The sequence below is a fragment of the Amblyomma mixtum genome, chromosome 1, assembly GCF_055824585.1.
Source record: "Amblyomma mixtum isolate Tamu chromosome 1, ASM5582458v1, whole genome shotgun sequence".
Lineage (NCBI taxonomy): Eukaryota > Metazoa > Arthropoda > Arachnida > Ixodida > Ixodidae > Amblyomma > Amblyomma mixtum.
The window spans coordinates 300,981,392-301,005,960 of NC_143012.1; the positions used below are offsets into that span (position 1 = coordinate 300,981,392).

The 24,569-nt window shown below is 48.1% G+C and overlaps 2 protein-coding genes across 9 annotated transcripts in view; one reads left to right on the plus strand and one right to left on the minus strand.

The window, feature by feature from the left end:
* The window catches only part of LOC149372196 (uncharacterized), a 34,054-nt gene extending 19,359 nt beyond the window's left edge, over nt 1–14,695 (minus strand). For 2 of the 8 annotated variants that reach the window (XM_089566600.1, XM_089566601.1), the window contains exons 1-2: nt 14,559–14,666; nt 1,390–1,477 (exon numbers count right to left, since the gene is read on the minus strand). In XM_089566600.1, the coding sequence (XP_089422726.1) occupies nt 1,390–1,477; nt 14,559–14,643 (173 nt within the window). In that variant the 5' untranslated portion in view covers nt 14,644–14,666. Of the gene's footprint in view, nt 1–1,372; nt 1,478–5,735; nt 5,819–6,012; nt 6,909–14,558 lie in introns of those variants that run through there. The other 6 variants (XR_016286967.1, XR_016286969.1, XR_016286968.1 and 3 more) reach the window with 6 other exon arrangements.
* Nucleotides 14,696–21,961: 7,266 nt separating this feature from the next.
* LOC149372197 (RNA-binding protein 28) lies at nt 21,962–24,236 on the plus strand. The gene has a single exon (XM_089566605.1). It carries the CDS (start codon nt 22,161–22,163, stop codon nt 24,210–24,212), a length of 2,052 nt encoding a protein of 683 aa, XP_089422731.1. The 5' UTR covers nt 21,962–22,160; the 3' UTR covers nt 24,213–24,236.
* Nucleotides 24,237–24,569: the final 333 nt, after the last annotated feature.

Consider the following 24,569-nt stretch of genomic DNA (forward strand, 5'->3'; position numbering starts at 1 on the left):
CACACAGGCGACTGAAAATGAAACAGCTGCGATGAAGGAAGGCAACAACAACCAGCACTGCATGATGGCTATCGTTGACAAGTCGTCGTTTGTGTGAGCTGCGTCACGAAACCTGCGAAAACACTGAAAGCTAACCTTGGGTGGAGTGCAAAGCAGAGCTTGTTGCTGAAGCAGTCTGCACCGCAACCACGAGCCAGGATTGCATAACAATGGCAAACTTCGATGGAGGTGAAACTGCAAAAATGCCAGTGTGCTACGTGTTGTCTGTGCCTGTTAAGCAGCTTCGAGTGGCCAAAATTATTCTGGAGCCCTTCACTATGGCCTCCCTCGCAGCCAAGAGCAGCTTTGGGGGGCGCTGAACCCCAGGTACCACTGCATTCATCTCCAGGAAGGAAAATAGTTTGCTAGTTGCTTATTGGGTTGGGAAAAAGAAGGTACAGTCTTGCAATGCATCGGCAGTCAGTGACAAAATTGTCATACTGCGTAGCTTAGTGAATTACGAGAGGTTGAAAGGACCACTTACTACGATTGCCCTGCATGTACATGTGCAAATATGTAAATGCTGTCATTTGGCAACACCTGTGCCCTTAGGCATGTGCAGATTGGGGGGAGGGGGGGGGGGGGGGCAACGGGGCCAGGGCATGGGGAAGGGAGGCGCAAATTTTGTTTCATATCATTCCCTGCTAACAACTAGACATGACTGGGCACTATCGTGGCCATATGTCTCCCCCTCCCTTATGGAGAGACTGCATGCCTATGGGTGCACCATTTCTGAGAGGAAATTTGTGACATCAGAACAACTCTGTGGACATCTGCAAAAACATCTTTCTGCTTTGCATTTGTGCATGCAGGATTAAATACAGGCAAAGTAAAATTGAATAACCTGCTGAGTGGGACCTGTAGCTTCATTACTTCAATACCAAAGTGAGCGGGTGGATAAGCCCAGTGACAATACTGACATCCAAGGGATGTCCCTACGAAATATTAAAAGGACATGTAGATATTCCCAGGAAATGCAGAGAAACTGCCGCGGATATCCCTCACATGGTGGCCAAACTTTCTGTATCAAACTGAGGTCCGTTGAGAATTTTCATAGGCCTTTACAAGAATGTATTGGTTATTGGTGAAATAACAGTTCCCTGGGTATCTTTTATGGGCCGAAAAAAACTAGCTCGGCCCACGTTAAAAATGTTTGCGAAGCCTAATTTACATTTTCTGCAATTTAGGCATGAAGAAATGACTACAGGTGATTACAAGGATGTAGTTGCTTGGCCCAGTGCTTAGCACACACAGTCATGGTGAGCATGTCTAACAAGCATTTGGAAACTTGATTAGGCTATAGAAATGCTACAAATTGGAAGTCAAGCATCACCTGCATATTGAGGATACATCCATAGAATGAAGATTTTCCGTGAGCTTGTATACTCCAAATCTAAGACGACGCTCCCTTTGGACAGAGTGAACCTTGCCCAGTTATCTGCAATACAAAAAAGAATAAAAATGAGTGGACCATGTTACAGTTAGAAAAAACCTGAGTATAACCTTCCATCCTTCTCATGAATGTTACGCATATCTAATAATACACGATTCAAGTAAATGTCCATAATATCTCCCAAGTGGGATATCATATGGATAACAGGTCGGTCGGGACGTCTCTACACGAAGAATGTGCATATGAAGTTAGTGTCCATAATATCAGCCAAATGGCATACCCACCGGATAACGTGTCAGGACAATTAAAAGGACTTGCCATGAACATCCTCGCAAGTACTCAAAGGTGTTACGATATTTGTCTATGATTCGAATATCCCTGGAACCTGGTATTGTCGCTGGGAAATGAGCAGTGGCAAAATACAGGGTATTCCATCTGAGGGTTTTGAAAATGCTGGAAAATGAAATAACTCGAATTTGGAAAAAAGAAAAGGCTGCCAGCTTTTGTGGCCATATGCATCCAGCTTGGCTAATGTGTGTTACAGAGTGGAAAAGCCGCACACCTATAACACCAAAAAAGTGCATGCATCGTCAACATGCTTGGGTTAGTGACAGGTGATGATGTTTTCAAGCCTGTTGAAACCTCCTGGGTGGGTACAGCAGGAACAAAACGCGGACGCAGAAAGATACACACAGAACGAGGATGCAGCTTTTCGTCCTCGTTCTGTGTGTTTCTTTCTGCGTCCGTGTTTTGTTGTTCCTGCTGTACCCACCTACTAGCTCAGTTTTCTACTCTTTTAAGGAGAAAGCCTTTAATGCCTCATACTGTCGTTCCCAGTCAAAAAAACCATTGGAACCAATTGGATTTCTAATGGGTTCCAATTGGATGAGTTCAGTTTCTAATTGGAATGGTGTTCCAATTGGATGGTCCAATTGGACCATTTGGTTTCCAATTGGTGAGCCCAATTGGTCTTACATTGCATCCAATTGGTCCGCCGAACTGCACCCAATTTATCCAATGAATGTTTGCATGTTTGACGAAAAAGGTAGAACTTGTATGGTACTTACAATAAGAGCTATCAGCAGCTTAGCCTAATAAATTGTACTCATCACCTACACCGGAGCTGAAATTAAATTAAATACCTGCGCTCAATGGGCAAGCGCCACCGGCCCCAGCATGAGAGCCTCATAAGTGGGGTATATAAGTTGGAGCAGAAGTGTGTTCTCTGGATGTACATTTTGAGCTAATGTATGCTACTAGTGCCTGAATGTGCAGTGTTGCTTGTGTGTGATGCATGTGTGTCTGTTGGCTTTGATTTCCATAAAAGCATGTTAATTTCAATTCTGTAGAAAAATGTTGATTGGCACAAGACAGAGTGTCTCCCCGCAGTCCTCATAAATCAGTTTTCCTTTTGCACATTGCAATGTGTTGAGTTGTAGAAATATTCATCCAAGATCCTAGAGCATATTATTCAAACATTTAGCTACCTTTCTCAATGAACGTAACATATTTTGTGAATATTTTCTGGGTCATATAACTGCCTGGCCTATTGGGTCCAATTGGCTAGTCCAGTTGGATCCAATTGGTCGGGGGCTAAAACACAACTGGAACCAATTGGTTCCAATTGGGAAATCCAATTGGAACCAATGGGAATGTCCACTTGGTTCCATTTGGAATGTCCAATTGGTTCCAATGGTTTTTTTTTTTTGACTGGGTTAGCAGACGCGTCGGCAGGAGTGTCGACAGACGCGTCGGCAGCCGTGTCGACAGACGCGTCGGCAGATTCGTCCGCCTTTCGGCGCCACTGCTTAAAAGGCTCAAGGTTCCAGCATGAATAAAGGCGCATCTAGTGAATGCATGGGTTCCATAAATAAAATAAAAGGAGTAAAGTCAAGAAAAGGAAAATAAAAATAAGAAAATAAACAAAAATAAAAACAAAATAAATAGATGTGGAAATTAAAAAAATAATTAAATGAAGAAAAGGAGCAAAAATAAATAAAAACAAAATATGAAAAATAAAAAAAAGTACATAAAAACAAACAGTGGCCAGGAAGCGATTTCGCCTTGCAGCACTTTAGAGAGCCAAAGTGCCCCCTGAATTTTTAACGTTGTGTGCAGAATTAATGTTTTAATGTTGTGTGCACAATTTTAATGCTGTTTTAATGTTGTGTGCACAATTATGCCTGTTCCCAGACGTGCTGCCAACCAACAAATCAGTGCACTTCCATAAATCAATAAATATATCAATAAATCATTTGCACTTGTGATGAAGGCAGGGTAGGTGAAAGGGTAGTAGGGCAGGCTGAGGCCATGAAAAGTATGTGGCTGGCTGAAAAGGTCAGTACAGAACTAGCATACGACGAAGGCCTTGCAAGCCAACCTCTTGTGAGTTGTGCACAAAGGGTTCTTTCTGGCAGCTGGGGCCTTCTTGTTGGTGATGAAATTTGCTTGCAATGCTATGAGGTAAAGCGAGGGCTTTACTAAGTGAAGAGTTTGTATTCCATCATCTATGATGGCTGTGCTGTAATGCTGCATCAATTGACAGGGAGCAGGGGTTGAAGCCTACTTATGTGGAGGTATGGTAGAGAGAGGGTGTGGTTGATGGTCCTTTGCGATCACAAAAATGAACAAGGGAGGGGAAAACCTCAGGTTGATTAATATCATTTAATATCAATTTCTCGCGCAATTCGAAAATCGTGCGCCCGTGTTGCGCGCAAAGCTACGCCTACCACTCCCCACGGCGCACGTGTCACGTGACCACCTCGTTCCCGCCTCGCGGGAGCAGTGAGCAGCGCAGCAGGATAGCGCGGACTAGACAGAGATGGTCACGTCTATAGTACAATCGATATAGTATTACGATAGTCGGCTAATATTTGCCATCGATAGTGATATCGATAGTTTTTAAGCATGAAATGCTTTTAGCTCCCGTTGTCGGCAGTGTGGTGACGTCACGCCGAGACAGAGAGCCAACATCCGGGCACTGAATTCCACTCATCCGGGCACTGAAACGAGAACATCCGGGCACCGTACGAGATTTAACGAGACTCTCTAAGCCGTCCTACAGGACCGGCATACAAGCGCCGGTAGCTTCGCGCCGAACGGGTGGTGGCGTTCCTCCCTTCCTCTACGGTGCGGTTCGGGTGTCCACCGAGATGACAGAGAATTACTGCGTAATTTCCTCTCCTCAAAAAGCGTCGCGTTCGAAAGGCAAGGCATCGCGTCGAACGGGTAAATTGGTAAATTGTTTTTTTTTTTTTGAGGAAAGGAAATGGAGCAGTATCTGTCACACAGATATCGGCGGACACCTGAACCGCGCCGTAGGGGAAGGGAGGAAGGTGGGAGTGAAAGAAGAAAGAGAGAAAGAGGTGCCGTAGTGGAGGTCTGCGGAATAATTTCGACCACCTGGGGATCTTTAACGTGCACTGACATCGCACAGTACACGGGCGCCTCTTGCGTTTCGCCTCCGCCGCCGCGGTCGGGTTCGAACCCGGGTACTCCGGCTCGGTAGACGAGCGCCTTACCACTGACCCACCGCAGCTGGTGGCGTTCCGTGGACTGCCTGGCAGCGCTACAACACGCTGTCGCGTTCCACTCCTAAAGGCGAAGCTTAAGCGTCATTAATTAGCAGTTAATTAGTATTTAGTCATTAATCAGTAATTAGTCACTAATTAGTAATTTGTCATTACTTCGTCATCAAATATGTGTGACGTAATCCAGTGGTGACGTCCAGTGTCACATAGGCAAAGTGGTGCGGAAAACGCTTTCGACTCTACGCACTTTACGGAGTTTCGAACAAGCTGCATATACATTCTTGTCAGGCCTGCGACTCGTCATGTCCACGTACGCTTCTGCATCGTCCTGCATTTCATGCTTACTCTACACTCGGTTACGGGGGAGGTAGAGATTTTTCATCTGCTGGCTAGTAATATTGCCAAAAAATTTTCCGATCAGTGACGATCAATACACTCTCAAACTTTCTGGCGAATGACAAAATCATTAGTCACCTGTCAGTGTCCCAAATACGGCTATCGCTATATTCATACTAAAAATTATCCAGCATATTACGCCATACCAACATAGTTGGGAACCATACCCGTGGAAGGCGAGTACGGTGCGAGTTCTCGCGAGAATATATTTTCCGGGATGCCGTCAGAAAGTAGATTGAGGTTGAAAGTAACCTCGCCCGCTCCACTAATGTACCGCGGGTGGGATACCGTCAGTAAAATCCACCAGCAAAATTTTCTTGGCTCTACTTTTTTTCTTTCTCTGCTCAGTCCGGGTAAAGTAAAATGCGGCCACTCACCGCCAGCTGCGTCAAGTGAACTCGATGCGGCCTCCGGTACATCAATTCTTCGCTTTTCTGTAATCTTGGAGGGTTGCAAAGCCCTACAAATTTAACATAGGTAGAAAAGTGCAATTCTAATCAACAGCTAGTGCTTCGCCAACGGGTTCCGAAGCGTTGGCAATCACTGGGCTGACGTATCTACGCCTGCGCCCTGGTCCGCGTCCCTACGCAGAGCGTTCCGTTACACCGTCTGCGTTCCGACGATCAGCGTTCCGTTACTTCCGTACAAGCTTACCTGGCACAATTGGCAGCATCTGTTGTTTTCTAGGCAGTGACTAAACTCCCAAATGAAACGAACCGCTGAAGTAATTTCTTCCGATTTCGGCTCAGATGCGACTATAGTGCCTACAAGGTTTTATAGCACTATAATGCCACTCAGTTATGGCCGGCGCCGGTCGCTGTTCCCAGCACAACTGCGACCTTCGCGGTGCTTCACTTTTACTAAAGTATTTCATCCAGTGACTCGATTTGTTCGTCTGCAGCGTTCGGTGACTCGTGGACTGCGAGAGTGGAGAGCCCTGTCATCTTTACCACCACCGGGATATTGCGTGCTCGAAACGTCGGGAACGTCGGCAAATTAATGCTGCAGTGTTTACACGAAGCACTTTTCTTTTTTTTTTTTTTTTCAGCTGAGCTCGTATAGGCTTGCGCGTCGTCGCCGTTGTCAAAGCGAAGGCGAAGGATTGGTTGGTTACCAGGAAATGGAAGGTGCAGTAACTCTCACCTTTTGCCGGACACCGCAACTACGCCGTGAGGATAGGGAGGAGAGTGAGAGTGAAAGAATAAAGAGGTGCCGTAGTGAAGGGCTCCGGAATAATTTCGACCACCTGGGGTTCTTTAACGTGCACTGACATCGCACAGCACACTGGCGCCTATGAGTTTCGTCTCCGTCGAAGCGCGGCCGGATTCGAATCAGAGTATACTCTGTATTCTTCCGAGGTGTTTCTTCCTTGCTTACTACGCTTACTGGGGTTTCGACTGATGCGGACACAGTAGTTTCCATTTCTGTGACTTCCTGCATTGCAAGTGGTTTTGTAGGAGGGTCCTTAGATTTGGCGGGTGCTTTTAGTTTACTTTTTTCCTGTTCCAAGTGTTTGATTCGGTCCGTGAGTATTTGAATGTGGTGGAGTGCCTGTTCAAGTTTAGACTGTAATAACTGCAGCTCCGTCCCATTTCCGTGAGAGGCCACTCCCGCCCAGCCACATAAATCTCTGAGTAAAACACAACAAGTTAGTTGGCGGCAGCTCCAAACAGACACTTTCTTTAATCCATACATGTACTCTATGTGGTTCCCGGAGCAGTACAGCCCCGTCTGTTCTCTCTGTGAGCACCAAAAGGCAGACACACCGCACATCCTATACTCATGTACTCAAGACAAGCCACCGCAGAGTCTGCAGCTCTCTACACAATCTCAGTGGGAGGCCGCGCTGCTCTGCTCGGACCCGGAGGTTCAACTTCGAGTCACAGAGCGAGCCGAAGAGGTCGCCGAACGGCATCGTCGGTCGGCCACCTGGCGTCCGGCCTAGAAGAGGAGCCCACCGCGGGGAGGGGAACATCACCCCAATCCGCGCCTAAGACCTCCTCTTTAATAAAGTTTACCTCCTCCTCCTATGTATTTAGCTCATGTATTTACCTGAGCTGCCGCCAACTAACTTGTTGTGTTTTACTCAGAGATTTATGTGGCTGGGCGGGAGTGGCCTCTCACGGAAATGGGACGGAGCTGCAGTTATTACAGTCTAAACTTGAACAGGCACTCCACCACATTCAAATACTCACGGACCGAATCAAACACTTGGAACAGGAAAAAAGTAAACTAAAAGCACCCGCCAAATCTAAGGACCCTCCTACAAAACCACTTGCAATGCAGGAAGTCACAGAAATGGAAACTACTGTGTCCGCATCAGTCGAAACCCCAGTAAGCGTAGTAAGCAAGGAAGAAACACCTCGCAAAAAACGAGCAGTAGCTGATGTTAGAAATCCCTCATTGGAGGATAGAGTCCCAAAACTCGAACAAAAAGTGGAAGAGCACAGTCAGAAACTCGATACCGTAACACAAACAGTTAACAATTTATCACAAAGACTCGAACAACACATACACGATGTAAACCACAAGTTCGGGGTAATCGACAACATTTTACAGGAAATTTTACGTCGGCTTCCCCCGTCAGCTCAAGGGGCGCCAATCGATCTATCTCCGCAAAATGGCCAATCCTAAAACCATAACCATTTGGCAGTGGAACTGCAGGTCTGTGCGCAACAAAAAGCAGATCTGCAGTTACACATTCAATCGCAATCCGAAAAACCTGACGTAATAGCGATCCAAGAACCTAGAATGTCTCGACTAAAACTGCCAGGGTACCGGGCAGTTCTGCCATGTCACATCACAGAACATCCTTTAACCACTACGAGGATACATAGAAACCTTACCGTTGTTAACCACGACATTGAAAACGCAGAGCTTGATTGTATATTAGTAGAAATTTTACCCAGCAAAAGAAACTCCTCTTCTCTGTTCATACTGAACGCATACAGCCACCCCAGGGCGCAGGCTGGACCTGCGAAAGCCGCTATACTGAAAGCCCTACAAATTGCAGGCCAAAACCCAACCCTAATTGTGGGCGACTTCAACGCTCAACACGTGCCATGGGGACACGCAACAATAACTAAGAAAGGCACGGCCCTAATTGATTTTATCCACCAAAGAGGGCTAACCCAAAAAATTCAGGGGACACTTTGACTGTCTAAAGTGCGTAGAGGCGAAAGCGTTTTCCGCACCACTTTCAGTGCTTCTGTGGCACTGGTGGCGTCACATGTAATTGAGTACTAATTACTAAGTGATGACAAATCACTAATTAATGGTTAATTACTGATTAATGCCTGAATACTAATTAACTGCTAATTAAGTTTAAGCTTAAGCTTCGCCTTTAGGAGTGGAACGCGACAGCGTGTTGTAGCGCTGCCAGGGAGTCCACGGAACGCCACCACCCGTTCGGCGCGATGCCTTGCCGTTTCAACGCAACGGTTTTTGAGGAAAGGAAATGACGCAGTAAATCTCTGTCATCTCGGTGGACACCTGAACCGCACCGCAGAGGAACGGAGGAAGTGGGAGTGAAAGAAGAAAGACGAAGATGGCCCGTAATGAAGAAAATGAAAATTGTATTTGAGGAAAGAAAATTACGCAGTAACTTTCTCACGTATCTCGGTGGACACCCGTCAAAATTCGGGGGGGGGGGGGGGGGTGCATTTTTTGACCTAAAGTTGGTTTGGTTTTATGGGGTTTAACGTCCCAAAGCGACTAAGGCTATGAGAGACGCCGTAGTGGAGGGCTCCGGAAATTTCGACCACCTGGGGTTCTTTAACGTGCACTGACATCGCACAGTACACGGGCCTCTAGAATTTCTCCTCCAAAGAAATTCCAGCCGCCGTTTTTGACCTAAAGTGTGGTCACTGATGTGTGGTTAAGATGTTAAGCTTCGCCTCCAAGAGTGGAACGCGAGAGCGTCTTGAAACGCTGCCAGGGAGTCCATAGAACGCCATCGCCCATTCGGTTCTACGCCTCGCTCGTCGGTAAATTGGTTTTTGAGGAAAGGAAATGTACTTCTCTCTCATATCTCGGTGGACACCTAAACCTCGCCGGAAGGGAAGGGAGGAGGATGCCAGTGAGCGAAGACACCGTATTCACTAGACGTGCCTTTGTTCATTCCAAACCATCGAGCTGGCATGGCGGAGTGGATAGCATGCTCGTCTCGCACTCCGAAGACCGGGGTTCGATTCCCGAGCTCGACCAATTTCTTACTAGGTTTTATTTATTTATATGGCCTGACTAGAGAAGTTAATTAGGTTAATTGGGCAATTAAGCAATTAACTAAGCTCAGTCCCACTTACTTGGAGCATCACTATATGGTCCCTTCAATTGGTTGCATGGTTACTAGCCAAAGTACAATTGGCCCCGTTTGAAATTGGCGCACTGTGACGTCACGACCGTTTCGACCAACTGAAAAGCGTGACATTCTCTGTCGACAAATGCTGCTTACAACGATGAGACATTAAAGGCTTTCGCCTTAATACACGGATCCCATGCAACCTACCAGGATAGGCAACAGCGTGAACAGGGACACGTGCCCGGGCCTCACGATAGGCAAAAATCTCCCCGACTTAAGCTGGAGCAACACTAGACAAAATCTGGGAAGTGACCATTATATCATAGCACCTAAAATCACCATTGGCAATCTCAAACCCCAACCCAGAAAAAACAAAATCACCGACTGGGACAAACTTAGGACGATCCGCGACCAAAATCAGGAACCGATCACAGACCTAGAACAGTGGACACAAACCCTCCTGTCGGATGTGGGAAAGGCCACTAAAGAACTAATACATGACCTAGGCGTAAATACGATTGACAGCCGACTTACACACATGTGGGAAGCAAGGCAAAGCCTAGAAAAAAGATGGCTTAAACAAAAATACAACAAAAAGCTTAGAAACAGGATACTCACACTCACAGAGAAAATTCAACACCACTCCGCAGAAATCGCAAGACAGCAATGGAACCATATCTGCGAAAATGTAAATGGCAATCTAGGCACGAGAGAGACGTGGAATCTTCTGCGGCATCTCCTTGATCCGGAATCCAACAAAGCTACGACTCAAAGGGAAATCACCAAAATTTTAAACATGGACCCAGGCACGGATCAAGATATTATAAACACACTACAACAGAAATACTTCTGCACAATCCGAGAGACGCAGTCCCTACCCGATTATAAAGGACAACCTAACCCCATCCTGGACGCTGACATAACAATAGCGGAAATAAGAGCAGCCCTCCATAGGATACGCACGACATCCGCCCCGGGAGAAGACGGCATTAACAATAAGACACTCCGAAACCTAGACGACGCTTCCATCACAGCCCTCACAGACTTTGCGAACGAGTGTTGGAGGGACGAAAAATTCCCAGCGGCTTGGAAACATGCCATTGTTAAATTCATCCCAAAACCGGGCAAAAAGCTCGCGCTCGAAAACCTCAGACCTATTTCGCTTACTTCGTGCATAGGAAAACTAATAGAGCACGTCATACCAGACAGACTCCAGTCTCATATGCACAAAGAGAATTTATATCCATACAATATGATTGGCTTTAGACCACATTTATCAACACAGGACACGATGCTCAGACTAGCAAACGAAGTTCTATCTCAGGAGCAAGGAAAGAGCACCAGGGCAATCCTGGCTCTAGATTTAACAAAAGCGTTTGATAACGTCAAACACAAAGCAATCCTAGAATCTCTTTCATCGTTGAATCTAGGCGAAAGACCGTTTAACTACATCAAGGACTTTCTCTCCGATAGAACGGCTAAAATTCAAATTGGCACTATCACATCGGATACCTTCAGTTTAGGAGACAGAGGAACGCCGCAAGGATCGGTCCTCTCCCCCTTCTTATTCAATATAACCGGCATCAAAATGGCACACGCACTTGAAAAAAATACCAGACCTAGAACACTCTTTGTACGGGGACGATATCACCCTTTGGACCACCAAGGGGAGTATCGCCACGATACAAGATACGCTACAACAAGCGGCAGATGTAGTAGTAGAGGAGGCACAAGCCGCGGGACTCGCGTGTTCCCCCCAAAATCTGAAGTCCTCATCCTACATCCAAAGCGTCAAAGAATAAAGCGCCTGAAATCAAAATCTACGCGGAAGGGGCAGCCATCCAAGAAGTGGAAACGCTAAGAATCTTGGGAATGCTGATACAGTCAAACCAAAAAAACGACACACTAATTAAGAAGCTGAGAAACACTGTCAACCAAATCTCCTTCCTCATCAGACGCATCGCGAATAGTCGAGGAGGAGTTAAAGAAGCCGAGACCAGAAAACTAATACAACCCTTTGTTCTTAGCAGAGTCATCTACTCTACACCATACGTCACCCTCACAGTCAGAGAAAGAGACGACCTGGATTCTCTAATTAGACAGTCGTACAAAATTGCACTTAACCTACCTCGTCATATTCCAAATGAAAAACTACTACAGTTAGGAATTCATAACACCTTAGCGGAAATGATGGAAGCACACCTCACCGCACAATATGAAAGACTATCAGGCACTGAAACGGGACGTTTCATCCTAAAGAAAGCAGGAATACAATATGAAGGAATCCGTACACCCACCTTGCCAATTCCAAGACACGTGCACGAACACTTAACAGTCCCTCCTCTGCCTAAAAACATGCACCCACACTACGATACAGACAGAAGAAAGGCTAGGGCACAAAAACTTCACGAAAGATTTTCAGTTCAGGAAGACACGGCGCACGTGGACGTGGCAGAACATGCGGACAGAGACGCCTTTTCCCTGGCAGTTGTCGATCATCAAGGTTCTCCCCTTGCTTCGGTGACAATCGATAAAACAAAATTTCCGGAGGAGGCCGAAGAAGCTGCCATAGCTTTAGCCATTACCTCCACCACTGCCAAATACATCATCAGCGACTCTAAAATAGCAATTCGAAATTTTGCAAAAGGAAGGGCCCACACCGCAGCCATCAAAACCTTACAAAAAATCTCCAATACCCGCCAGATCACATTGATCTGGGTCCCCGCCCATTCGGACCATCCTGGAAACGAGGCGGCGCACCAATTTGCCCGAGGATTCGTGGTTAACCGGGAGGTGCGCTACCCCGAGCTCAGATCGGCCAAGGAGCGAGTGACAACTTATAAAGAAATCACTACCCACTTCAAGAAAGAAAGACAGATCTTCCCATGGTTACTAGATAAAATACAACTGACCCAGTTTGAAATTCGCGCACTGTGATGTCACGACCATTTCAACCAATTGAAAAGCGTGACATTTCTGTCGACAACTCCTGCTTACAACGATGAGGCATTAAAGGCTTCCGCCTTAATATTCTTCAGCGACTCTGATTAGGGGCGCCACTGAAAGCCTCCTAGCTGCAACATTTGAAACAACGTAGTACACGCGAGAGCGCAGTGTCCGACGCACATTCGTCGGCTGCCGACGTTATCGGCTGCGATTACGCGTTCTTTCCCGGCTCCCGCCGGTTCCACACACTGCAGCGAAGTAGTAGTAGTAGTACCTTCGCTATCCAGTGGCGACGCGTTGTGTATCAGGCGTGCCAGCACCTCCCTGGGCCGTGGTTCGTTACAGCCGCCATCGTCGCTTCGGCGGACGCGGTTGTTGCGATGCGCGTCTTGCACTCATTCAGCGAGCTGACGCAGGCCTACAGAGCCTCACGCCAGCTCTTCCCGCCGCCCCACCCCTCCCTAGATAACAAACAAGCCACATTCTGGCGCAGACTACAGACACACTCCCTCCCCTCACCCCTTAATTACCCTAGCCCACTATCATCCCTCCTTCCTCACTCCGGCATGCGCCCTATGCCCAAACCCTCCACCTCTTCCCTCCACATCCTTTCCCTCTGCCCGGTGGACCCACCCCCGCGGGATCTAGAGAACCTCAAGAGCTGGGAGGACTGGGAGACCCTGCTGCGCTCGGAGGATCCGGCCGTGCAGACCATCGCCACCGGCCGGGCTGCCAGTGTTATGGACCTTAGGAACATAAACACTTGAGTGCAGTGGGGTCGTGCGGGGGCCCTGGGGCGTACCCCGAATTTCTCTTCTAATAAAGTTTCTCTCTTTCTTTCTACCCCCCCCCCCCCCCCCCCCCCTTCAGAAAGCTCCTACCATGTCCCTCAGCTGATAGCTGGGAGAAGATCCTACGCAGTGAAGACCAACAAGTACAAGCCAACATCGCAGACTGGATCCTCGAGGTTGCCCCTTCATGGAGGCCACCTGGGGCGATAGTGGGCCAACGACGACAGAAAAGCCTAATAAAGTTTATTCCTCCTCCTACTCTCAATTTTTCTTCTCACATCTTTCAACTCTCCTCTGTCTGCACGTGGCAGCGATTGTGGCTCAGCTAGAGCCAGTGGGCAGGCCCGCGCACTTTCCTTTTCACCCTTCCTTCAGTCGCAACAACAACACGCGTCCCAAGCGTGCACTGCTATATAGTTTTGAGGAAAAGAAATAGCACAGCAACTGACTCACATCTCGGTGGACACTTCAACCACACCATTAGGGAAGGAAGGAAAGAGTGGAAGAAAGAGAGGTGCCATAGTGGAGGGCTCGGGAATAATTTCATCACCCGGAGATCATTAACGTGCACTGACATCACACAGCGAACTGTTAGAAACACGAACGCCGATCGCAAGAATGTTTAAACGCTACGAACGGACGCACACAAGCGCAGACCGCCATTTGTTTCAGGGCGTCTGCTTTCGCCTTTCTCTCAGCGAGGAGACTTAGCGCTACTAGTAAAGCTTTTGCGAGAACCCTTTTCGACCGGAATCGCGGCAGGCGATGCGAACTTTCCATTCATTCATTTTGATGGTTTGGTTTGGTTTGTGGTGGTTCAACGTTCCAAAGCGACTCAGGCAATGAGAGACGCCGTATTGAAGGGTTCCGGAAATTTCGACCATCTGGGGTCCTTTAACGTGCTCTGACATCGCACTGTAAAACAATCCAGGCAAGGAGCTGAGCATGAAGCCATGTGTAAGAAGATTGTAATATGCGCCGCACAACGCTCGCTGTTTGCCGTAATTCGGAAAAGCACGCGACGTGAGCGTTCGTGCGCGTTCGTGCCCTCGACGGCTACGCAGCGCTTCGGCATGCTAATCTCGGCTGAAATTTCGGAACACTTTTCCGCAACAGCACAGTAGGACTGTAGGACAGTAGGAAGTCGCATTTCAGCCACCAACCTTTCGATCCACGCAGTCCGTAATCCATTCGTTCCCAGTGGGTCCGGCGTGTGGAAGGTTCTCGATGGTCAATACCCACTGTCATGTCCGGTAAATTGCCTAACTGCGCGATACGCCGCCAGGTGCACGCGTCGTCTGCTCTGCATCGTTTTAAACGCTTTTAACAGAACTGGCTTTCTAAAAAAGCACAGAACTTTGTCACGGTCCGTTTTATGACGTACCCAAAATCTTAAGGGGCATTCTAAATTTCGCTTTAGGGAGTACCGTATTTTCAAGTAAATTTTCTTACTATCAATAGTTTAATGGTGGCTCCACTATATCGATAGTTTCGTAAGTACTATTAATATTTCTACATCACTGCAATCAATCTGTTCAAGGAACATGTTTTCATTTTTTTTTACGACCACTGACCAAAACGCGCCATGAGATTACGGCGAAAATCAAGAGATCGTGACTCATACCGCAAGAATTCAAGACTGCAACATCGGGAAAATGAGGATTTCTTATTATTACGAAAGCAATACTACTCCCAAGAACGACCTTTCGCGTAGCGGCGGCCACTTGGCACGTTTGACCTTTAGAATGACCCCTGACGTCATACCATGCCGAGTGACGTCACAGTGTGACGTCATACCAGGAGCGAGAGACGGGCTACCAACTCGGCTCGTCGGGTAACGGCGGCCGCTTGGCACGGCGCGCCGCGCTCCTCCCGCTAATGATGATGATAACAACTTTTATTTCCACCGATGTAGGAGGCCCCCTACTCCCCGTCCCTGGCACGCAGGCCTAGGGGACGGGGGACGGGACCTCCGCGACCTGAAGTCCTGAAATTTTAGTTGTATCGTCCTGCGCGACAGGAAATCCTTGATGTAATTATACGTCCTTTCGCCGACTCCTCCCGCTAGACGCGCTAGTGACGTTTGGCGTGACGTCATACCAGGAGTGAGAGACGGGATACCAACTCGACTCGTCGGGTAACGGCTGCCGCTTGGCACGACGCGCCGCGCTCTTCCGAGGCGCTGCATATGCAGTATAAAACACCTACTTTCGCAACCTACCAGGCTTAACCAATAAGCCTCCGCCATTTTTTAAATTTTGCATTAAAAATAACTGGATGGATGTATGGATGGAAGGAGGGATGGAAAGATGGATAAAAGATAGGAGCATCCACTTTGAAACGGGGTGGTGGTAGTTGCCACCGTGCTCGGCTTTCTTCTTTACTTTTGTTTAACTGTGCTGTAAATTGTTATCAAAATTCGCCATTTTCTTCAATCCGTTTTCCTACACTTCTAACCTTATGTCACTGCTCTGCTTTTGAGACACCAACCTTCCAATCACTTTTTGTTAACTTCCACCACAGATTTTATTTACATGACCATTGTTATCTCTAAACACTAAGGCCTCAGGCAGAATGACTGTGCCTGCATCTACATCCGGATGGATACCATCCCATGTGAGTATGAGGTGTTCAATAGTTTCTATAGATTTAGCAGATACAGTACATGTGTCATCTTCTTCTTTAAATTTCTTTTTGTAGCTGCGCGTTTTCAGGCACCCTGACATAGCTTCAAAGAGGGCCCTTGAGTTATCATAGAACAATTCCTTCCTTATCTGCCTTTTCCGGTATCGATATAGTTCTACACTAGTTTAGTTTAGTTTATGGGGTTTAACGTCCCAAAGCGACTGAGGCTATGAGAGACGCCGTAGTGAAGGGCTCCGGAAATTTCGACCACCTGGGGTTCTTTAACGTGCACTGACATCGCACAGTACACGGGCCTCTAGAATTTCTCCTCCAAAGAAATTCCAGCCGCCGCGGCCGGGATCGAACCCGCGTCTTTCGGGTCAGCAGCCGAGCACCATAACCGCTGAGCCACCGCGGCGGCAGTTCTACACTATATATGCTTATGTTCCATTGAATTAATCCAATGAGATGAAAGCAAATTGAAGTGCCATCTTGCGGTGAAACTCATTATCAGTTTGTCGCACCATGGGACTACATCTCGGAATATCGCTGATTTGTTTTAACAGCGATGCTGATTAAGCCGGAGGTTGTTCTGGTAGCCGTGCGCAGCGGTGCAGTGTTCACATTATCTAGAGCTCTCTTCTTTCACTCCCACCTTCCTTCCTTCCATTACGGTGCGGTTCAGGTGTCCACCCAGATATGTGAGACAGTTACTGCGCCATTTCCTTTCCTCAAAAACCAATTTACCAATTTGCCAATTTTACGGCAGCCTCGAAAACAAAGACGTTTTCTCTGGGGTGGAGGTTGGTGGGAGCGGAGCGCAGATGAGTGGGCAGCCCGTGTGGTCCACAACCGCCACCGAAGCAGCCCTGCCCGCGCAAGCCGCGTCCACCCATACGGTGTCATGTTCGGACCCGTAGTATTTGTGGAGGGCGCGTGCGCGCGCCGCTCTGAGTGCGGCGTGATACTCGAGGTGTGTGTTGCGTGGGCTGTGGGGGACGTTCTCCATTACTGCTCGCCTGTCCTCTGACCGCGGACATAGCAGCGTGTCTCCCCGGCTATCTGCACTTTGTTTCCCCTCACGACTTTCCGTCTTTGTTACCTTCCCTCAGTCTCGGGCATTGCCGTTGGCGTTTCTTATTTCGTTTCACCCGCCTCTCGTGTTTATTCCCGCCCGGATTGCTTGTAGGCCTACCTGCCATTCCTGAGCTTCCCACATGTCTCAGGGTAATGACCCTGCCCCTGCCTCACGGGCATGTGGGCCTTATTATTTGCTCGCCTTGCGTGCACACGCAGTTTTAGAGCGCAGCTCTTTGGCGTCCGTTCCTGGGTTTCGCGTCGTCGTCGGCCTCGTAACCAGCTCCGCCCCCCTTTCATCCCCCCAGCGCTAGCAGCGACCGACTGATACCGCTGGATGCCGCTGACGCCGCTAGAGAGTCAAGATAACGTGACTGCATAGAACACCGTCGCCGCCATGCAGAAAGAGGAGGAAAGGGTCCCCCCCCCCCCCCCCCCCCTGTTCTTGTGTGGCGGATAGGGTGCTCTTCAGTTGCCGACGCGCCGGTTATTTCACGTAGGCCCCGGCACGTCGACGAATACGTGACCACCTTCCCACGGCTAGACCTGGTTCTTAGCGCTGCGGAAGCGAGGGTATCATATTGTTTGTGTCGGCATCGGCGGCGTTGTCCCTGAAACCAATTCCGCAGCTGGGGTTGACTCACTATCGAAAAGGTGAAACAGCTTATTTGCTGCGCTCAAATTTCGCATTAGGAAGTAACGTAATCGTCGGTAATTTTTTTTGTTTTTCTTGTTAGTATTTCTTTGTAGTTTTTGTCTACTTTTATTATTTTTGTTTCTTTTCATTTGTATTTTTCTTTTTGATTTCTCCTAGCGGTTATATTGTTTCCCGTTTAGTTATTTTAATTTCACTCGTTCTTCATCTTACCTTCTGTCCCTACCTTTTTCTCATTTATCTTGGTTCACTTTCCTCTTTCTCCATTTTTTTTTATATACCCCTTCTGCTTTCTGAAGAACATTTATCTCCTGTTTTTTTTTTCTTTCTCTCTCTTGTTTTCTTTTCTCATGTCTTCTTCCTTCCTACAGATCCCCGCACCTTCCTTCCTCCTGGCCACCTCCGAGCATGTCTGAAGCTCTTTGGCACGCTGTAACCGACCATGTTTCTTTTCCTCCTTCTTAATTCTCAATATTTTTGCGGCCTCTCTGCCCTAAAAATCACCTTTGCTCGGGCATCATTTGTGCCTTTTTTTTTTCTAATTGGTTTTTCTTAAATTTGATCTTGCTTTTACTTCACTTGGTTCGCCTGCGATAACCTCTGGTTTGGTGCGGACTTCCTCTCACATTTTTTTTGTACTTCTTGAGAGTTTTACAATAAAGGAGCAAGAAGTTTGTTGTGCCTACAATTAGGAGCAGGCATTATACTCTTCAGCGGTCCCACAGACGAAACTCGTCCGGAATCGCGGCGAAATCTCGTGACTGCGGTTGCGAAAATCGTTTCGACAGTGGATACGTTACCCGAAGCAGTTTTTCGAAGGCATGCATGCAGCAAAGCCTGACGCGCACAACCTCGCTATCGATGAAGTATTATTGCATCGCATTTTATGCGCTGAGCACAAACTGAAACTAACAGCGCGTCTTCTAAGTCGCTACGTTTCAATGAGGATGCGACAATTCAGCAAGCAAAACAGATCTGTCAGCAGCAAGTTTCGGCATTTGAGAAAGCTCGCGAAGTTGGCAGCTGAGGCTCCATATCTTGGTTAAAACAGCCGACCTTAGAGTGTTCGAATGAGAACCCATCTCTCGCGGTTCCTACGAGGATTCGGATTTCCAGAAGCGCGCGGTAATGCGAAACAGAATAGCTGCGGATAAACATTAGGAAAATCGAGGGAACCGAGGGCGCGCGTACTTGCTGATACTTGATACGACCCATGCTTGCCACGTTGCATATACGTACTAGCGGTAAGGCTAGACGTAAGGCGCGGGTGCCTGTGCGTTCACGTCTCTATTCACTGCTCTCCAGCGCGAGCATTATGAATGAAAGTCATTAAGTGCTTCATAGTTTCTCTTCATTCCCTCCGAACGGCACCTCTCCAGCGCTCTAGACAAGTGTGATCGACCGTGCCGTAACACGTGAGGGCTGAAGCCAAGCACAGCTTGAACGTGTTGGCAGCTGTGTAGGTTTTTATTTGGTGGCTGGCACCCCTCTGAATGCATGTGACATCACAGTGATAACTTGACTGCTCTCAGTCATTATGTTAACCGTGTTTCTCCTAAACTTCAAAGTTGCCGTCGAATATGCAACTATGCGCTGATAATGCATCTGCTAGCTCCATTAATTACGGGGTTACTCACGCCTCCTGGAGACAAACTATAGCCTTGAATGTGGGCAGAGATATTAAGGGACGTCTGTCCATCCAAGAAAAGTTGTTTAAGTAAGCGTATGCCATATGTACATTGAAATCAAGCCCCTGTGCCAGGCGCGCCCATAGAACCATCATCAAAACGAGCGACGAAGGCGGCCGGTGCCCCTTGCGGTCGCGCCGTGCGTAAAGTCACACAAACTATGGCCTCCGAGATCATCCACATGGACATGGGTAATCTTGAAGGCCATGCACATGCCATGCACAAACTGTCCGTGCCTCGCGCCGCCTAACGTCGGCGCCGCCGTCGTGACCAGGGTTGCCGTTGTTAGCTACTTTGTGCGGAGAAGAAAATTTCATGTTGGCTCCGTGGCTTCTTTCTGCATGCTTTAAACTTTTTGACGTATTTACTAGCCATTTTTTATTTGCTGCAACCCCGCCGGCATAGTAGCTCTATGCCCGCCGGCAGTGTCGGTGCGCATTGAGGCACCCCTACGCACGGCTAGGATAGGGAGCTTACAATGCGCGCGCGGAGCGATTCTAAAAAAAAGGTGACATTTTCAGAGAGATTTCACTGGACCAAGGAGCCATGAGAGAGCGCTGCTTCCTGTTCTTGAGGCAATGGCAATACAACTCCTGCAGCGGCTTCCAAATGCTTCGTTTGCACTTCGGAGGCTGCATACCATCAATCCTGATGACAAAGAAAGCGCGAGAAGACGTGTAGGCATGCAGAAGCTGCCGCTGCATTTTTTTTTGATGTTCCTCCATCGAGTTTGAGCCAGAAATGCGGCAACTGCAAACAATCAGCATGAACTTGACCACACATGTCCGAGTTTATGGCACGCGGCGGCCGGATCGTACAAAGACACTTGCAGCGAATGCCCTTGAACACACATGGCACAATAAGGCGCAAAAAGTTGGTCACTTTGAGTTTCCAACTCTTACGCTGCAGCGTGTTCTCCTGTGTTAACCTGGTAAAAAACAGTGCGCAACAGAATGAAGCTCGGCTGCCTAATGGTGATTCCACGAATCAAGTTCGATCTACGGCTTCGAGGCTAAACCAGCTTGAGTTTCCTTCGTGCTTGTTGGCTAGAAAGTGACAAAATTACTTTAATAATTCATTTATTTATTCGCAACATACCTGTGCCTTGAAGATCAAGCAAATGGGCCAAAATTTTCTGCTCCTTATTCTGTTTCTTGCACTGATTAGAAATACTAGTGTTTATTGATCTTTGATAACAGTTGTATTCATAATACTGCATCTATTCAATTTGGCTACAAATTTGGCACGAAGATTGAATGGCATGGCTATTTCTGGTCAAATTCAGCTTCAAGTTTTGACCCCTTTCAAAATCAACGTTGTTTCACAATGTGCCAACGGCAACCCTGGTGGTGATAGTGATCTCGGCACCTCCTCTGGCCAAGACAAGCCAAAGCGAATTCAAATAAGATGGCGGCATCAGGCGGGGAGCCGTACGTGCTTGTGGTAAAAAATCTGCCGTCGGATACAACACAAAGCAAGTTGTTTCAGTTCTTCTCTGATATCGGGCGAGTTAAGCGATGCTTCGTTGTTCATGAAAAGAAAGATAAGTCTAAGTGCAAGGGCGTTGCTTATGTTACATTTGCCAGCAGCGCGGATGCTGATGCTGTTATTGAGGAGAGCCAACGACGGAGTTTGAAGTTTGGCGACAGGGCTCTTGCTATTAAGGCCGCTACATCCCGTGCGACCCGCCAGACAGTAACAGATTCCCGTGCGCACCATCAACAAGAAACAGAAAGTGCAAGTGCAGCTCCGAAGAAAAGGACCTTTTCGAAGGAGGTGGAAGCCGCCAGCCAAGGCTGATCACCTTACGTTCAACTTGCACCTGATGTATGAAACGGAGTATAGTGAATACGGTGTCTTCGTTCACTCCCATCTTCCTCCCTTCCCGTTACGGCGAGGTTTAGGTGTCCACAGAGATATGAGAGACAGATACATTTCCTTTCCTCAAAAACCAATTTACTGACGAGCAAGGCGTATTTGTCCGCGTTTCAGGTTGGTCCAAATTGCCGTGACGTCACCTCGCGCGAATTTTGACGGGTGTCCACCGAAATATGTGAGGCAGTTACTGCGCAACTTCCTTTCCTCAAATACAATTTTCGACTAGTGTCTACTGAGATATGTGAGACAGTTACTGCGTAATTTCCTTTCCTCAAATACAATTTTCATTTTCTTCATTACGGCCCCTCTTTCTTCTTTCACTCACACTACCTCCTTTCCTGTACGGTGCGGCTCAGGTGTCCGCCGAGATGACAGAGAATTACAGCCCCATTTCCTTTCCTCAAAAAGCGTTGCGTTCAAAGGGCAACGCATCGCGCCGATGGGGTGATGGCGTTCCTTGGACTCCGTGGCAGCGCCACAACACGCTGTCGCGTTGCACTCCTAAAGGCGAAGCTTAAGCGTAATTAATTGGCAGTTAATTAATGCACCAACAAAATGTGCAGTGAACAATCGCGTAGCAGAATGCAGCACTCATGCTTACGCCTTTCACAACTTTAGCCGCTAAAGTTCCTCGTAATTTTCTTTTCTCTCCCGCCTTGCCTTTCCCATAGCAAATACTCAAAGGAGCGACGCGCGCCCAATGCGCGCATGCAAAGACAGGAGCCGCAGACGCAAGTACAGTGACGCAAGCTCTGTCTGTGCCGACTGCGCGTGGCGCGCGGTCTGCGAGAGCCGGCGAGAGTCAAGGCAGCACAAGACAAGCCAAACCGAATTCAAACAAGATGGCGGCGTCAGGTGGTGAACCGTGCACGCTAATGGTAAAAAATCTGCCGCCGGATACAACAGAAAGCAAGTTGTTTCAGTTCTTCTCTGATATCGGGCCAGTTAAGCGATGCTTCGTTGTTCGTGAAAAGAACGAGAAGTCATTGTGCAAGGGCGTTGCCTATGTTACATTTGCCAGCAGCGCGGATGCAGATGCCGTCGTTGAACAGGGCCAACGACGCAGTTTGAAGTTTGGCGACAGGGCTCTTGCTGTTAAGGTCGCTACATCCCGTGTGACCCACCAACCAGTAACAGATTCCCGTGCGCACCACCAACCAGAAACAGCAGGTTTAAGTGCAGCCCCGAAGAAAAGGACCTTTTCGAAGGAAGTGGAAGCTGCAAGAAAGAAGCGCAAGCCAAGACTGATCGTTCGCAACCTCTCGTTCAAAGCAAATGAGCAGACGTTGCGCGACTGCTTCGCAAAGTACGGAAACGTGGTCGAAGTTAGCATTCCAAAAAAGGGAGATGGCAAAATGCGTGGGTTCGCTTTTGTGCAGTTTGATGAGACCAAGAGCGCGATCAAGGCAATAAACGGTCTCAACGCTACTCAAATATTAGGGCGACCAATCGCTGTCGATTTTTCTCTTCCCAAGGCAACGTACCAGAAATCGTCGTTTAGCACTCCGGGCGAAGGGACAGGCGATGCTGAACAGGACGAGGAAGATGCCGAAGAGAAGTCTAATGACGATGCCCAAACAACTTCGACAGACGCATCCGAAGACAATAACGACTCCGACCACGAAGAGGAGTCGTCGGACGACGATGAAACCACTTCGCCCAGAGCACTTGACGCTGATGGCGGCTCCGATCACAGCGATTCCGGCAGCGACGAAGGCAGCGATGATGACAGCGATGGCAGCGCTGAGAAGTCTGATCGGCGTCCAAGCAGTGACAACAAGAATACTTTGTTTATTCGTAATCTTTCGTTCGACAGTCAGCAGGAGACTCTTGAGACTTTGATGAAACAGTATGGACCGTGCCGCTATTGCCTCGTGTGCACGGACATGGACACCGGCCGCTCCAAAGGCACGGCATTCGTCCGCTTCGTTAAGGACTCCAGCGTTGACGCATGTCTCGAAGCGGCTGCTTCTGCTGCAGGTATTATGCTTGATGGTCGGCGGCTTGACGTGGCCCGGGCCCTGAGCCGCGAAGAGCTGGAGGAAAAACAGAAGGCAAAGAAAAAAGAGAAGAAAGACCGCCGCAATTTGTACCTGGCCCGTGAGGGCCTAGTCAGACCTGGTACAGAGGCAGCACATGGAGTCTCCCCTCAGGACATGGCTAAGCGAGCCAAGATGCAGGCACGCAAGCGCAAGCTGCTCACTAATCTGCACTACTTTGTGTCACCAACTCGGCTGAGTGTGCACAACTTGCCCCCTTCTGTGGACGACCGGAAGCTGCGGGCGCTGTTTATGGAAAATGCACCCAAGGGTGCACGCATCACGGAAGCACGTGTTATGCGGAACCTAAAGTCCCCTCTGGCTGAGTCATATGGCTATGGTTTTGTCGCATTCACTCGGCACGAGGATGCACTGGCCGCGTTGCGAGAGCTCAACAACAATCCCAGCACTTTTGGGCCAAAGAAGAGACCGATTATTGAGTTCTGTCTGGAAAACAAAGCAGCACTACTGGCCAAAGAACGAAGGTTGCAGAGAAGCAAACAAAAACTACAGGAGCTTCATGAGAAGCAGGTTGAAGAGCACACTCCTGTAGCCACTGAGGTTTCCGCAGAAAGGAAGTCTTCCTTCATGGGTGCTGCTGCAAACCGAAAGATGAAAAGCTTGCCCACGCATTCTGGGCCAAAAGTGCGGACTAAGAAAGGGCGTGCAGGCAAGCAAAAACCACAACTTAAAGAGAAGAAAAGCAATCGAAAAGTCAAACAGAAGCAGAAGATGTTCACGAAAAGACCGCAGGCTGAGAAGGACAGATTTGGCGCAATGCTCGAGAAACGCAAAAAGGTCCTCTCAAAGCAAACTTTTGTGCAGCGTAAACAAAAGTGGTTTGAGAGTGAATAAATTTACGAGATTTGAATTGTGCAATGTGTAGTTGTTCTGTTGAGAATCTTCGAGGTAACAGTGCTTGTTAAATAAAGTAAAGAAGCGCTGAAATTCGTTAGTGTGGTACGCAGGTCCTGAAATGTATCTGTGAAGAGAACGGTTACGTCTAAAAGTTGTAATATCTTTTCAAAACGCTGCAATCCCACGCTACTATACCTATTGAAATAGGTTCGAAGTAAGCTAGCTACCGATGACTAGGCAATTTAACAGTTAAAGTGTTGTAGATAACTTTTCCCCGGTAGTGTTGGTGTCATAATCACAAGGCAAGACAAGAGCAGAAATGATGTTGCGGGGGTGAAGAATAAAAGGACTGAA